The 15626-nt window shown below is 41.0% G+C and overlaps 2 protein-coding genes across 2 annotated transcripts; both read left to right on the top strand.

Annotated features, from left to right (window-relative positions):
* The first annotated feature begins 1317 nt into the window (after positions 1-1317).
* On the top strand, positions 1318-13661 carry LOC140861654 (FLUCTUATING-LIGHT-ACCLIMATION protein 1, chloroplastic-like). Its single transcript, XM_073264677.1, has 4 exons — positions 1318-1788; positions 2031-2133; positions 2231-2286; positions 13470-13661. The coding sequence occupies exons 1-4, from the start codon at positions 1318-1320 to the stop codon at positions 13659-13661; spliced, it is 822 nt and encodes a 273-aa protein (XP_073120778.1).
* On the top strand, positions 4817-5246 carry LOC140867412 (uncharacterized). Its single transcript, XM_073272476.1, has 2 exons — positions 4817-4900; positions 4983-5246. The coding sequence occupies exons 1-2, from the start codon at positions 4817-4819 to the stop codon at positions 5244-5246; spliced, it is 348 nt and encodes a 115-aa protein (XP_073128577.1).
* Positions 13662-15626: the final 1965 nt, after the last annotated feature.

Genomic DNA, 15626 nt, shown 5'->3' with positions numbered 1-15626 from the left:
CCAAACAGTCCGTTAATGATAAAAAATAGTAGCAGTATTTACCTGGCTAGCATATTTTGTAGACTATTACGTACGTCAGTTTGGAAGTTTACCCAGAGCATTTCAAAAAATAGTGGCTACGGATTTCCACGTCGTAAAAAAAAAGTAGTAGCAACAACTTCTTTGGTTTTTTTATTTGTGACGTGGGAACTCGCAGTCGTTATCTTTCGGTGCGCTCTGGGTAAGCCTTCGAACTAACGCAGTAGCCTGCAAACTAAGCTAGTCAGCTAAACCACACTAGGCGAGCCCTTGAAGCAACTACTTTGGTTATTTTGCCTCAAAGAAAGACTTGCTTATTTTTTTAAAACCAAAAAATACATATAATGTTTTGTTTTGATTTATAATTGAATATCATATTTCAATAATTGCACAATAGATTGAGATTTTATAGAAAAAAAATAATTTATTTAAAGAAACAATTTTTTTTTATATTTTAGTATTTCCATAAATAATTTTGGTCATTATTTCTACACATTTATGGCCCCGTTTGGTTTCAAAAGCCATGGCAAAAAAACACTTTTTTAAGTGCTTTTCATTTAATAAAGTGTTTGGTTGACCAGAAAAGTGCTTAAATAAGCACTTTTTTAAGTTAAAATTAGAGCTTTTTCAAAAGCCAAACATTATAGCTTAAAAAAGTGCTTTTTTTAAAAAATGTCTACCAAATCCAAACGGGACCTATATCTTCTGTATGTATATATTACAAATACCAATTCGAATATTTGAATTATTTATCATAAGATATATGATAATAAAAAAATCATGTTAATAAATCTTTTATCTTACAAAGATTTCATAAAATCATATTCAAATATTACGATATACACGGTGGCTAGTATTATATTATAATAATAATAAAATCAAACATTTGAAGTCCGTGGATTCCATCGTTTCTCCGCTCCATCAACTTCAAACCTCGCCCGCCGCCATGGCCACAGCGCCGACCACCCTGAACCTTGGATGGAACAAGTACAACCCCTTATTATTATACTCCTCCCCCGCAAAAATCAGTCTCATTCAATTTCCTTCTTTCAAGATTCGCAAGGGTTTCGTCAAACTTGGCGCCAAATGCTTCTTCATCAGTAACATCCGCGGCAGCGGTACTGTTGCCGCTTCCATCACTAAAGCCCCGAGAAATTCGAAAACCGAAAAAAACTGGCCGACAGAATTTTTCGTCCAGACCATAATGAAAGCAATAGAAAAATCCGCGGCGGCCGCTGTGCTTGTGGCGATGTTGTTGATGTATGATCCCGGTTCTGCAATGCTGCCACTGGTGGAAGAATGGGTGGCAGTTCGTTTTCTTCTTCTCGGTCATCAAAGTCTTCTCAGAGTTCTGGTGGGAGTTCGTATTCTTCTGGGTCATCAAAATCTTGGGAGAGTTCTGATTCTGATTCCGGTTGGAGTTCGTTTTCTTCTGGGTCATCAAACTCTTGGCAGAGTCGCAGCTCCCCGACGTCCAAGAACAAATCATCATCTTATTCCGAGGAAGAAGACGGTGCATATATTGGCCCTGCTGTGGGTTCTGTTAGGCCTTCTGTGGGTTCTGTGATTGCGGTTGTGCTTGCGGTTGTTTTGTTTCTTGTTGTTGTAGAGATAATAAACTGTGCACTTGAGGATGCTGCTAAAATCACGGAGACGAATAGGGTTCCTAAAAATGATCCTAAAATCATGGAACCGAAGAGGGTTCCTAAAAATGATCCTAAAATCATGGAGCCGAAGAGGGTTCCTAAAATCAGTGTGCTGAAGCTTCAGGTATAATATATTTTCAGGGATTATTCTATGCTAGACCTGGAAAACTTCTCCCCCATGATGTGGTCAAATATTAGTTCTTGGATCATCCACACACATGTCAATTTTTATAAAAATACAAGGGATCAACATGATCTAATGGTGTTGAATTAGGAGATGAAACACTCCCGGTGTAGCATAGACTAACCCATATTTTCAGATCGATTCTTGATAAATTTTTCTAACATATATATATATAATTTAAGGTTGGGCTTTTGGGGCTGGGGAGATCTGTCCAAAAGGATCTCAACCACATTGCTGAAATTGCCGATACATCTACCTCCCAGGGTCGCCACTCTATGTTGTCTGGTAACTTATAACATTCATGTTTATAGTCAATTAATATATATATCATTTTTATCCTTCAAATTATTTTCAATTTTCAATTTTATCATTTCTCTTGCAGAAACAATTCTCTCTATACTAAGGCATTCTGATTATTGCATCTCAGCTTATTCTTCTGTGAGTTGATTTTTTTTTTAGGAATGTGATGATGTCGATTTTTTCCTTCGGGTTCGGTCTGGTAGAGCGAATCTCCAAATCTTCACAAAACTGGGTCGGGTCGGGCACGACGGAGCTCTGCACAGACAGAAGCTAAGTTAGGGGGGCGCCGAAGGTGTTTCGGCGTGACCCCTCCGATGCCTAAGTCAGTGCTCGAAAGTAAAAGAGCGTGACTATAAGGAAGAAAAAGAGAATATGCGTGCGTGAGTATGTGAGCAAGAGGTGAATATAAGAGATGAATGAATAAATCATGAACCATACCTGTATTTATAGGGATTTGGAGGGGTAGGTTACCTTGTCAAGGTAGAACATGTGTTAGAGCAGGACTCTACTCGGGTAAGAGCCCTGACCAAGTAGGATTCTAATATTAATATAAAGATAATATCAAATATTGGATTCATAAGATATTATCCTTATCTGTTGATGATCTTTATGTGCTCGAGAGTAGTGGAAGGTTCTAGATATTGGACCCTTCTTGGGCTCGGGTCGGGCTCCAACCATACCAGTTAGGGTTCAAGCCCATGGATTCATGATTACGATCTTATTCCCTACCAGGGCCATTTCAGACTAGGCTTCTCATAAAATAAGACTAAATGGGCCCCAAAGTATATTTCCAAAAATATGAATTATTGGGCTCGGGTCGGGTTAGACCCGTATATTTTTTAGGGACATCAATAGTACCTCCCCCTACTGGTCTAAAGAAGTATGAAATTTAGACCATATAGTCCTCTGACCGGACCCCGAGCCCCATATACCCTGTGTGTAATGTAATATATCACAATGTGTTTTTTGTGAACGGTCCGGATCTCGATCCTTGTCGTGTGCTTTCTCTGGACGGCAGAGATCTTGCGATGGTACAATTTCCGAGAGATTCCCTGAGTGACGCGGCTCACCCCGGACCGCTGATCAAGATTATCATCAGACGGTCAATATCAATTCAATCCTCCTATAAATAGGGCGGTAAAAAAAACTTCATTTTTCACCTTTACAGCGTGGGCGTTACTCTGTCAAAATTCCGTGAGGTACCCCGACCTGAGCCACTATTCCCGTTTCATTTCTGATCGGTCAACCATCGAGCTCCTCTTTTATACTTTTCGATCAATCAACTTCTTCTGTAAGTTTCTTTGTTTTAAATATTAAATTAAGATGTCTTCCCCGGACGAAAATACTGTCCGGGAAATAGTTGCTTTTATCGAATCTCCTCTCCCTCACGAGGCATCCGAGCATTCTGCCTCTTCAGGGTCAGATGCCGACCCGAGTCCCGCCAAGACTCGGGATGCTAAGATGCGAAGGCTTCACGCCCTCAAAACTGATGAGGCCCGACTAAGATCAAAAGACAAACATTGGTTCCAAATCCTAGCCTCCTACCTTAGTCCAGACATAGGCCCAACTATTAGGGACAGGTCAGGCATGCCTGATACTTATGACTTATTGCTCCCGCGTCGTAGGGACCGGGCTCATAGGCCTCCTGAAGGATACTTAAGCTTTAGCCTAGATCAAGTGAAAATGGGCCTGAGGTTCCCCATCCCGAACATCATTTTGGCCCTGTGTCAATATTTTTGTATATGTCCGAGCCAGCTTACTCCTAACTCTTTTGGCTCGATATTATCTTTAGGAGTTTTATTCTTTTTTTTCCGAGTCCCCTTAGACATAGGAAACTTCACCAAATTTCTTCAAATTAAGAAAACCGCCCCGGGCCGGTTTTATATTTCCCTCCGTTCTGAATACCAATTTCTAAAAGGGAAACCAAGCTCCCACAAAGGTTGGAATAATAGATATTTCTTTGTCCGACCCGAGCCCGAGCAGCCCTGGCTATGCCGTTCAAACTGGGCTATGAATTTTATTTCTCCTGATCCTCCTGCTCAGCCCAGCCACAATTTCACCAACTTCTTGGCCACCCTTTCTGTTAAAATCTTCAATATCGAGAGTTTGATCAAGGATGATCTCTTATGCACATATGGCTTCTGTATAAAAGGAATAGAAGTCCAGGGTGATTTAGGTAGGAATACTTAACCATTTAATCATTCGTTACTTTACTCTCCCGTGCACCCCTTATTTATTTATTCTCCTCCCCATTTTTTTCTTTTTTTTTTTAACCTTGTTATATATATATGTATATATATAAATTTTTTTCAGACGACCGGATAGCTCAAGCAGAGATGCCAGCCGACTTCCGAGCCGCGGCCAAGAGGTTGAAAAGAAAGAAACCTGAGGCCTCTGCGGAATCCCTCACTGAATCCGACCCTCGTATTCCCGAGCTGGAACTCAAGAAGACTTCTAAGAAAGTCCGAGGAGATGAAACCCTGAACAAGACTGAGCCCCTTTCTCGGGCTAACATCGCTGCCTCCGGGAAGGGGAAAGAGAAAGCTTACATTGATCTTGGGTCCCTTCCCGAGCATATGGAATGAGGTGATCCCGACCACCCCTACAGCCGGGAGTTTCCTTCTTTGCCCGACCGGACCAGTCCGGGAGCTTGAATATTATGCAGCACATGGTCTCTACAGAGGACCTAGAGATAGTTCGGGCGGTACCAGATAAAGAGGCTGAGGAGTCTCTGGCCTTGGCCCTCATGCAGGTAATTTTTGGGTTAATTATAAACTTGAAAAATTACATTTATCATTTTTCCTATGAATGATACACTATATTTCTCTTTCTAGGTTGTCTTCTGGTCGGGGGAGATTACTGCCCGCGCCTATAAGGCCCGTGCTGAGAATTCTTTGAATCAAGATGCCTTGGTGAAGCGGATAGCTGCATTGACTGGACAGATTCGTGATATCAAAGCTGCTCATGACCAGGAAGTGTATGATATGAGGTCGGATATTGAGACAGCTCAAGACGGGTGGGATGAGGCCAAGAAGCGTATTACTGAGCTCGAGGCTGTTCTGGCTACCAAGGATAAGGAGTTCGAGGTCGGATGGTAAAAAATGAAGGAGGATTTTATCAATTCCTCTGATTTTGCCGACCTTTGTGCTGAGAAGAATGTGGCATTCTTTGAAGATGGCTTCAAGGGATATTTGGCCCAGATCAGGGCTGAAGGATATTCTGAGGCTGAACATCCTTTTTCCTCCCTTGACTCAGCCAAAGCCTTAGATGACTTGCCTGACGAGGAGGGGAGATCCGAATGGGAGGAGGCTGACCAGGAGGAAAAAGAGCCCGAGCAAAAGGAGGATGCTGCTCCTTAATGTTTTTTTCTTTTAATGTTGAAAACAATGTTCCGAGCAAGTTCCATTCCTAGACCCTGCGCGGTCTTCTTTTTGGTTTTTAATTTATTCCGTATTATGAATGGATGACCCGTGTTGGATGTATAAATTGTTCAGAGCTTTGCCGAACATAATTTTAATTCCCGAGCTAGAATGATAAAAAAATTTTGCTGAGTATTGAATAAATTCCTGAGCTGGAATTTTAACAAAATTTTGCCGAGTATTGAATAAATTCCCGAGCTGGAATTTTAACAAAATTTTGCCAAGTATAAAAGTAATGCCCGAGCTGGAATGATAACAAAATTTTGCCAAGTATTGAATAAATTCCCGAGCTGGAATTTTAACAAAATTTTGCCAAGTATAAAAGTAATGCCCGAGCTGGAATGATAACAAAATTTTGCCAAGTATTGAATAAATTCCCGAGCTGGAATTTTAACAAAATTTTGCTAAGTATAAAAGTAATGCCCGAGCTAGTATGATAACAAAATTTGCCAAGTATTGAGTAAATTCCCGAGCTAGAATGATAACAAAATTTTGCCAAGTATAAAAGTAATGCCCGAGCTGGAATGATAACAAAATTTTGCCAAGTATTGAATAAATTCCCGAGCTGAAATTTTAACAAAATTTTGCTAAGTATAAAAGTAATGCCCGAGCTGGTATGATAACAAAATTTTGCCAAGTATTGAGTAAATTCCCGAGCTGGAATTTTAACAAAATTTTGCCAAGTATAAAATTAATGCCCGAGCTGGAATGATAACAAAATTTTGCCAAGTATTGAATAAATTCCCGAGCTGGAATTTTAACAAAATTTTTCTAAGTATAAAAGTAATGCCCGAGCTGGTATGATAACAAAATTTTGCCAAGTATTGAGTAAATTCCCGAGCTGGAATTTTAACAAAATTTTGCTAAGTATTGAATAAATTCCCGAGCTGGAATTTTAACAAAAATTTGCTAAGTATAAAAGTAATGCCCGAGCTGGTAATCCTTTATGAAACACTATTTAATGTAAATTTTTAATCGGATCCCAAAGTTCGTGGTGATTGCCCAACTGATCGGGCTAAAATTTTTTATTTTGACCTCAAATGGGGTGGTGTGTGCCGAGCTTATCAGGCTTTAATCTTGATCACGAATGGCTTGGTGAGTTCCGAACTGGTCGGGCTTTAATTTTGACCACGAATGGCGTGGTGAGTGCCGAGCTGGTCGGGCTTGGTTTCTGACCACGAATGGCGTGGTATGTGCCGAATTGATCGGGCTTGGTTTCTGACCACGAATGGCGTGGTATGTGCCGAATTGATCGGGCTTGGTTTCTGACCACGAATGGCGTGGTATGTGCCGAACTGGTCGGGCTTTAATTTTGACCACGAATGACGTGGTATGTGCCGAGTTGATCGGGCTTGGTTTCTGACCACGAATGGCGTGGTATGTGCCGAATTTATCGGGCTTGGTTTCTGACCACGAATGGCGTGGTATGTGCCGAATTGATCAGGCTTGGTTTCTGACCACGAATGGCGTGGTATGTGCCGAACTGGTCGGGCTTTAATTTTGACCACGAATGGTGTGGTATGTGCCGAGTTGATCGGGCTTGGTTTCTGACCACGAATGGCATGGTATGTGCCGAATTGATCGGGCTTGGTTTCTGACCACGAATGGCGTGGTATGTGCCGAATTGATCGGGCTTGGTTTCTGACCACGAATGGCGTGGTATGTGCCGAATTGATCGGGCTTGGTTTCTGACCACGAATGGCGTGGTATGTGCCGAACTGGTCGGGCTAAAATTTTGTTTGACAAAACATGTCATTTTTTCATTGATAATTCACAAAACATATCTCAAAGATTTAAGAAATAACAGAAGAACTTAACTACTACTACTATCGAACTTAAAACAAAAAATAACAAAATAACTCACAACCCCATGCTCTTTATGAGGTCGGTTGTCCTAACTCTGGTTGGGATCTTAGGAGTAATATTTCTTCAAATGTTGAGCATTCCATGGCCTTTTTCCTTTCTTTCCTTGTGAATCTTCCAAGTAATAAGCAGCCACTCCTGCTTTCCCTACCACCTTGAAGGGTCCTTCATATTTCGCATCTAGTTTTCCTCTCTCCCCATGGTGTTGAATTTTCCTCATAACCAAGTCCCCCTCTTGAAAGGCCCAAGGGTAGACCCGTTTGTTATAGGCTCGGGTCATTCTTTTACGATAAGCTGTTAACCGAACTGCTGCTCTAACTCGGTTTTCTTCCACCAAATCTAAATCCATGGCCCTCAGTTTATTGTTATCCGGGCCGTAGGCTATGACCCGGGCACTTTCTTGTCAAATCTCAGCAGGAAGGACTGCCTCCATCCCGTACACCATATTATATGGTGTTTCATCCATCCCGGACCTTGTTGTAGTTCGATAAGACCATAATACGGATGGAAGCTCATCGACCCATTTTCCCTTAGCTGAATCTAACCTGGTCTTGAGTGTTTGCACAATAGTTCTGTTAGTAACCTCCACTTGTCCATTCCCTTGGGGGGTAAGCAACAGATGTAAAAATTTGTTCAATTTTCATCTGTTTACACCAAGCTTGGACCTTAAAGCCACAAAATTGTCTTCCATTGTCTGATATGAGCCTGCGCGGTATTCCGAACCGACAAACAATATTCTTCCATAAGAAATTTAAGACTTCTTTTTTTGTGATTTTGGCTAATGGCTCGGCCTCGACCCACTTTGAAAAATAATCCACGACCACCAATAAGAATTTTCTCTGATCCGTGTTGACCGGGAATGGCCCAACAATATCCATTCCCCATTGATCAAAAGGACAGGCGGCTACTACTGCCTTCATAAACTCCGCAGGCCTCCACTGTAAATTGGCATGCCTCTGACAATTGTAGCATGAATTGACCAGGACGGAAGCATCCTTCTTCATAGTGGGCCAGAAGAAACCGGCCAGGAGGGCTTTCCGAGCTAGGGCTATTCTACCCAAGTGATTCCGACAACAGCCTTCATGAATCTCTCGCAAAACATAATTAGCTTCATCCGGGCCAAGACACTTGAGCAGAGGTTTAGAGAATGACCTTTTGAAAAGTATCTTGTCAACCATCACAAAACGCAAAGCTCTCCTTTTAATTTCCCGAGCCTTCTTGTTATCGTTCGGGAGCTCATCCTTAGTCAGATATTTGTGGATGCCATACCTCCAATCTCCTTCAGGTACGTCTGCTATCAGGTCATCCAAACTTTCAAGTTGAGATACCAGCTCTTTCCCTTTTAGTCCGGGCTTGAGTGGCTCACCCACGGAACTTGCGAGACGAGCCAAGTGATCAGCTTTCGTATTTTCAGTTCTTGGGATCAACTCCATAGTGAGCTCGGTAAACTCTTCCTTAGCTTTATCTAATGCTTGAGCATATTTATCATCTTTTCATTCTTGGTTTCAAACTTCCCCTTGCTCTGTTGTATGGCCAATTGTGAGTCTGAATAAAGGGTAGCTCGGGATATACCAAGATTCCGAGCAGCCTTTAGTCCGAGCAGGAGGGCTTCATATTCTGCTTCATTATTAGATGCTCAGAAATCCAACCTTATCGAGATGTTGGTTTCCTCACCCCAGGGTGTTATTATCACAATCCCAACCCCGCTTCCTGTTTGACAAGATGATCCATCTACAAATATCTTCCAATGGTCCTCTTGCTTTAACTGAATAGTTTCTGCCAAGAAATCAGCTAGGGCTTGAGCTTTGATGGCAGTACGGGGCTCAAATTTTATGTCGTACTCACTTAACTCTGTAATCCACTTGATCAGTCTTCCCGATGCATCTGGGTGGCTGCAATTTTCCCCAAGGCACTATTGGTAAGAAAATTGATCGGGTCAGATAAGAAGTAAGGTCTCAATTTTCTAGCTATAATGACGAGGGCCAGAGCTAACTTTTCTTGAAGCATATAATTGAGTTCTGCTCCCTTCAGGGCATGACTGACAAAGTAGACCGGTAGATGATTCACCCCCTCCTTCCGAACCAGGACCGAGCTAGCGGCCCGGGGTGTGACAGCCAGATACACGAAGAGATCCTCTCCCTGTACTGGTTTGTTCAACACCGGTAACTCTTTTAGATACTTTTTCAACTCTTGGAAAGATTTCTCACTCTGTTCATCCCATTCAAAATTTTTAGTTTTTCTGAGTGCTTTGAAGAACAGGAAACTCTTATCTGCTGATCTTGATATGAAGCAAGCCAATGCGGCAATCCTTCCAGATAGCCTTTGTACCTCCTGTATATTTTTGGGCGACTCCATAAAGATAATGGCTTGAACTTTTTCTGGGTTAGCTTCAATTCCTCTCCTAGTGACCATATATCCCAGAAATTTCCCAGTCTGAACCCCAAATGTGCACTTGCTCGGGTTTAACTTTAATCGATAATCACGTAGTGTCTGGAATGTCTGGGTCAGGTCGGCAATGAATTGATGAGCTGTTCGGGTTTTGACCAAAATATCGTTTACATATACTTCGATGTTTTTGCCTATTTGTTGCTTGAAAACTTTGTCCATTAGTCTTTGATAAGTGGCCCCAGCATTCTTGAGCCCAAAAGGCATAACCACGTAGCAATAAGTTCCTATAGAGGTGACAAAACTCACCTTATCTTGATCTTGCTTAGCCAGGGGAATTTGATGATACCCCTGATAAGCGTCCAGAAAACACAATAACTCATGCCCAGATGTGGAATCCACCAACTGGTCTATTCGGGGCAAGGGATAGCAATATTTCGGACAGGCCTTGTTTAGATCACGGAAGTCTACACACATGAGCCATTTACCCGAGGACTTGGGTACCAAGACCACATTTGACAACCAAGTCGGGAAATATATCTCCTGAATGTGTCCGGCCTTCAAGAGTTCCTCAACTTGCCCCTGAATCACAGCGTCTTTTTCGGGCCCAAAATGTCGTTTTTTCTGAACAATAGGGCGGTAGTCTCGTATAACATTCAACTTGTGCTCCATTACTTCTCTCCGTACTCCCAAGAGGTCGGATACGGACCAAGCGAAGGCGTCTTTGTTCTCCATCAAACACTGTATTAGCTGTTCTTTAAGAATAGGTTCTAGCGTCCGAGCAACCTTGACCGAACCAGTTGGGGGGCAGATTATGATCTCTTCACACTCTTCCTCAGCCATAAAGGGGCGTTTTCTTCCAATAAGTTTACTTGTTCCCGATCTCTCGGCCCGGGTCGGTCATCATGGTTGATTTTGACCGCCTTTTGTTCTATCCGTACCTCTTCCACATAGCACTTTCGAGAAATATTTTGATCTCCCTGGACCTCTCCCACTTCATTACCCACAGGAAATTTTATTTTTTGATATAGTGCGGAAGCCACGGCCATGAACGTAGTCATGGCTGGTCTTCCCAAGATAACGTTGTATGCTGATGGTGAATCCACGATAATAAAGCTGACAATCCGAGTTTTACTTGTACGATCCTTGCCCAAAGTGAGCGGCAAATTGATCAATCCAGTAGGTCGGATGGCATGACCCGTGAACCCGAACAACGACGTCACCACTGGCTCTACCTTATATTCCCCCAAATCCATCTGGTTTATGGTTTCTTAGAACAATACATTGACCAAGCTTCCCGAATCCACAAAAATTCGGGCTACGTCATAATTAGCGACCAGAGCCCGAATAACCAATGCATCATTATGAGTAGTATCCGACAAACCTTTCAAATCACCCGGGCCAAAGGAAATGGTCGGGCCTGTTCTAACCACCTGGTCAGCTATCTCCATGTTGCTCAGTTTCCGACTACTTGTCTTCCTTGCCCTATTGGAATCTCCATCAGTCGGTCCCCCAGATATCATGTTGATAACACCTTTTGTGGGAGGGGGTGGTCCCTGGTTATTCCCGGGCTGATTCTGGTTTGGGCGTTGGAAATTTCCCTGGGGTGGACCAGGTCGGGGTCTTGGTGCGTAATGATCAGGACCTTCGTGACTCCTTTTATTCGAGGGATATCCTCTTTTTTGTCGTGCCAACCTATCCCTCATCCCTGGCTCCTGTTGTATTATTCTTTCAATTTCCTGCTCCAGTTGACGACAATCATTAGTATTGTGCCCATACTCATTGTGAAAGTCACAATACTTGTCAGAATTTGGTCTACGGGGCCCCTGCTCGCTCCATGGAGGTCTCTGTAGAAGTCTTTTTTCTTCATATATTCGCATAGCCTGAGTTTTACCCATCCTTAGAGGAGTGAAAGAAGTGAATTTCCCAAGCAGCTCGGGTCGGGGAGATGGTCCCATCCTCCGAGGTGTGTTAGGGGCCCGGGCATTCTTCGGACTTGGTGGCCTGTCCATCCCATTATTCATACGAGAAAATTGTACCTCCTCTAGATTCACATATTTTTCGGCCCGAGCAAGCACTTCATCGTAAGTAGATGGCGGTTTTTTGATCAGGGATTTAAGAAAGTCCCCTGTAGCAAGTCCTTGGGTAAAGGCACTGATAAGCAGGTCAGTGGTGGCAGTAGGTACTTCCAGGGCCAAGGCACTAAATCGACGAACATATACTCGCAAATCTTCTTGACCTTGCTGTTTGATAGCAAAAAGACTAAGAGTAGTCGTAGGGTGTTTTTTGCTACTAGCAAAGTGGTGTAGGAAGGCCTTGCTGAAATCCTTGAACTCCTTGATATCTCCTTGGCGTAATAAGTTGAACCATTATTGAGCCGGTCCTATCAAAGTATTGAGAAAGACCCGACACTTGATCGGGTCAGAATATCTGTGCAACAACGCCGCATTCTCAAAACGGGACAGATGCTCATCCGGGTCCCCTTTCCCATCATATTCCCCAATATGCGGAAATTTAAAGTTTTTGGGGAGTTCGGACTCTAATATTTCAGGAGAGAAGGGAATGTTCCGCACTGGCGTGGCTAGGTATCCGGATTGTTTCTTCTTCAAGAGCTCCATCTCTTCCTTCAATTTCCTGATTTCTTCTAACTGCGCGTTCTGACCTGGTGGTGGGAGAGGGGGGTTGGTTTCCGCCCTTGCAGCCATAGCTCTTTCGACAGCAGCGGTGATAAGTTGATTTATTTCTTCGTTGACTCCATTTGCATCAGCCATCTCAACTCTTTTTCATCAATTTCCCACAGACGGCGCCAATTGATGATGTCGATTTTTTCCTCCGGGTTCGGTCTGGTAGAGCGAATCTCCAAATCTTCACAAAACTGGGTCGGATCGGGCACGACGGAGCTCTGCACAGACAGAAGCTAAGTTAGGGGGTGCCGAAGGTGTTTCGGCGTGACCCCTCTGATGCCTAAGTCAGTGCTCGAAAGTAAAAGAGCGTGACTATAAGGAAGAATAAGAGAATATGCGTGCATGAGTGTGTGAGCAAGAGGTGAATATAAGAGATGAATGAATAAATCATGAACCATACCTGTATTTATAGGGATTTGGAGGGGTAGGTTACCTTGTCAAGGTAGAACATGTGTTAGAGCAGGACTCTACTCGGGTAAGAGCCTGACCAAGTAGGATTCTAATATCAATATAAAGATAATATCAAATATTGGATTCATAAGATATTATCCTTATCTGTTGATGATCTTTATGTGCTCGAGAGTAGTGGAAGGTTCTAGATATTGGACCCTTCTTGGGCTCGGGTCGGGCTCCAACCATACCAGTTAGGGTTCAAGCCCATGTATTCATGATTACGATCTTATTCCCTACCAGGGCCATTTCAGACTAGGCTTCTCATAAAATAAGACTAAATGGGCCCCAAAGTATATTTCCAAAAATATGGATTATTGGGCTCGGGTCGGGTTAGACCCGTATATTTTTTAGGGACATCAGAATGTTTTTTGAAATCTTAATTGGGTGCTTTGCTTTTGCACTTCACTCCTTAATTTACTTTTCTGCACTTTGTAGCTAAATGGGTACTTATACTAGAAGGACGATATCATATAAATATAAATAAAAGGTTGTTTTCATGCATTAAATTAAATGTCAGGTTGACGTGAAAAAGAGCATAGACGAAGTGGAGGAAAGATTCAATCAACTCTCCATGGAGGAACGTCGGAAGTTTGATGAGGAGACGCTTGTAAACGTAAACAACATAAAGAAGCAAAGATCTACAATCCCGAGTTCAAGCGGATTTAGAAGTGAATACGTAGTGGTAAAGACTAGTTTCCCATTCTCATGATCAGGTTGATTGAAAATGAAATGCATGCCTACACAAAACTTGTTTCACATTTACATGCAGAATTATCTTTAAGATGCATTACCCATCTGTATATCATTAATTTTGTTTTTTCATATATATATATATATGAATGTGAATTAAGAGGCCGTTCCGGTTTCGTATATTTGATTTGTTAATGTAGATCAAAATCTAGTTAATGCATGTACTAATGAAAAATCAAGTTCATGAGTTGTTGTGAATTCCAGATTACGATCGTGGTAGCAGCTGAGGGAGAACATAACCTGTCTTGTATAAATAGCAGCAAGGACTTAAAGGAAGCCTTGCAAAAGCTAGTCTCCATCCCCTCGAGTACAATGCTGGTACGACATCAATCTTTATAACAAGCGGAGAATCACATTTTTCTGTCATGTACTTAACTAGGACTTCATATTCTCTGCTTTTTTTTTAAAAAAAAAAAAAAAAATCCAAGTCCATATATCAGACGAAAATGAAAACTGTTTATGAGCACCCCCAAATGCTCATATGATAATATAAAAAAAAATTATAATACATGTAAGTTTCTTTCCAAAAATTCATCTTAGCATTCAGAGTGGTTGCATAAACAATTTTTGGTTATTAAAAAAATTATAGAAATAAAAATATAAATTTACTTTTAACATTATCAAAATAGAACGCTACGAAAAACATACGTTATAGAACAAAAAATGTAAATTTTCAAATAACCTCTAAATTTGTTTAGTTTTTTTTATTTTATTTTCAACCATCATGCAATTTTGTATTTCTTGAATATAGGCAGTAGAGGTGCTATGGACCCCCCAAGAGGAAGACAACACTCTTTCAGAACGAGAACTACTTGAAGATTACCCCTTATTGCGGCCTCTATAAGAGGTGCAAAACATCATGTATGTGTCTGCTTTTTAAGTTATAAACCAGTAAATTGCATGTCTGGGATCAGTTACATTTAGAAAAAATTAAATTAGGGAATCAAGTAGATGAAAATTATTGATGCATACTTTTATGACAAACTTTTGTGAGATTATTTCACTTTTAATTTTATGAGACAAATCTCCAAACCAACCGAACTTATGAATAAATATTATTTTTTTATGCTAAAAATATTAATTTTTACTGTTGATGGAACAGGTCAACTCGTGAACGTATAAATCTGTTTGATTGTTTCACAAGAAATCACTCATTTACAATAAATTATATGTAAAATTGTTTTTTTGGTCCTGTATGTTTGCTACTTTGCGATTTCAGTCTTTTATATTTTTAAATTTTAGTTTTAGTCTGCTATCTTTATTTTTAGGCAATTTTAATCCTTTTTCCGACATGGCGCTGGCTTGGCACAAATTCAGTGCTTATGTGTACAGTGACACGTAAGCATTTTCGAATAAAAATGATCGAAATTGCAAAAAATCGAAACATGTAGGACTAAAATTGAAATATGAAAATATAGAGGACCAAAATCGCAAAGTGACAAACATACATGACCAAATTTACAATTTTTCCTAAATTATATATTGTTTTTGTTTTAATGCAATAATTGTATTTATTGGGTAGAGAAATCGAAACGTGATGCTTGAACTACTATACATTTTTTAAAAGATTCAGTTGTATCATTACTACAAACTATAGATTTTAGTAACGCAAAACACACTTGGTCTTAACAATTTTTATCAGAATCATATGTTTGATCGATTCTTATTAATTGCAACAAGTGCAATTGTTGGGGAGAGATTGTTAAGAGTTCAATAACTATCCCTGCTATGTAAGAGCAATTGAAACATGGTGTTGGAAATGCTACACGATTTAAAAAATGGGTAATATTACATGTACACGAAAGGTTACGCATTGAGTTACACATTACACTTGAAATTACACAAATATCCTTAAAGTATTTTTGAAAATGTTTTTTCAAATAAAATGGAAGGATAATTTTGTAATTTCAAGCGTAATGTATAA

Source organism: Henckelia pumila, chromosome 4 (assembly GCF_033568475.1).
Source record: "Henckelia pumila isolate YLH828 chromosome 4, ASM3356847v2, whole genome shotgun sequence".
NCBI lineage: Eukaryota > Viridiplantae > Streptophyta > Magnoliopsida > Lamiales > Gesneriaceae > Henckelia > Henckelia pumila.
The sequence above is the reverse complement of the archived record's forward strand: the minus strand, read 5'-3'. Positions and strand labels throughout refer to the sequence as shown.

Bases quoted from the DNA above. Each gene is read 5' to 3' on its own strand.
- LOC140861654 (XM_073264677.1), top strand. From the start codon at position 1,318: ATGGGTGGCAGTTCGTTTTCTTCTTCTCGGTCATCAAAGTCTTCTCAG. The intron at 1,789-2,030 runs GTATAATATATT...ATATAATTTAAG, and splicing joins TCAGTGTGCTGAAGCTTCAG to GTTGGGCTTTTGGGGCTGGG. The intron at 2,287-13,469 runs GTGAGTTGATTT...ATTAAATGTCAG, and splicing joins GCATCTCAGCTTATTCTTCT to GTTGACGTGAAAAAGAGCAT.
- LOC140867412 (XM_073272476.1), top strand. From the start codon at position 4,817: ATGGTCTCTACAGAGGACCTAGAGATAGTTCGGGCGGTACCAGATAAA. The intron at 4,901-4,982 runs GTAATTTTTGGG...TTCTCTTTCTAG, and splicing joins TGGCCTTGGCCCTCATGCAG to GTTGTCTTCTGGTCGGGGGA.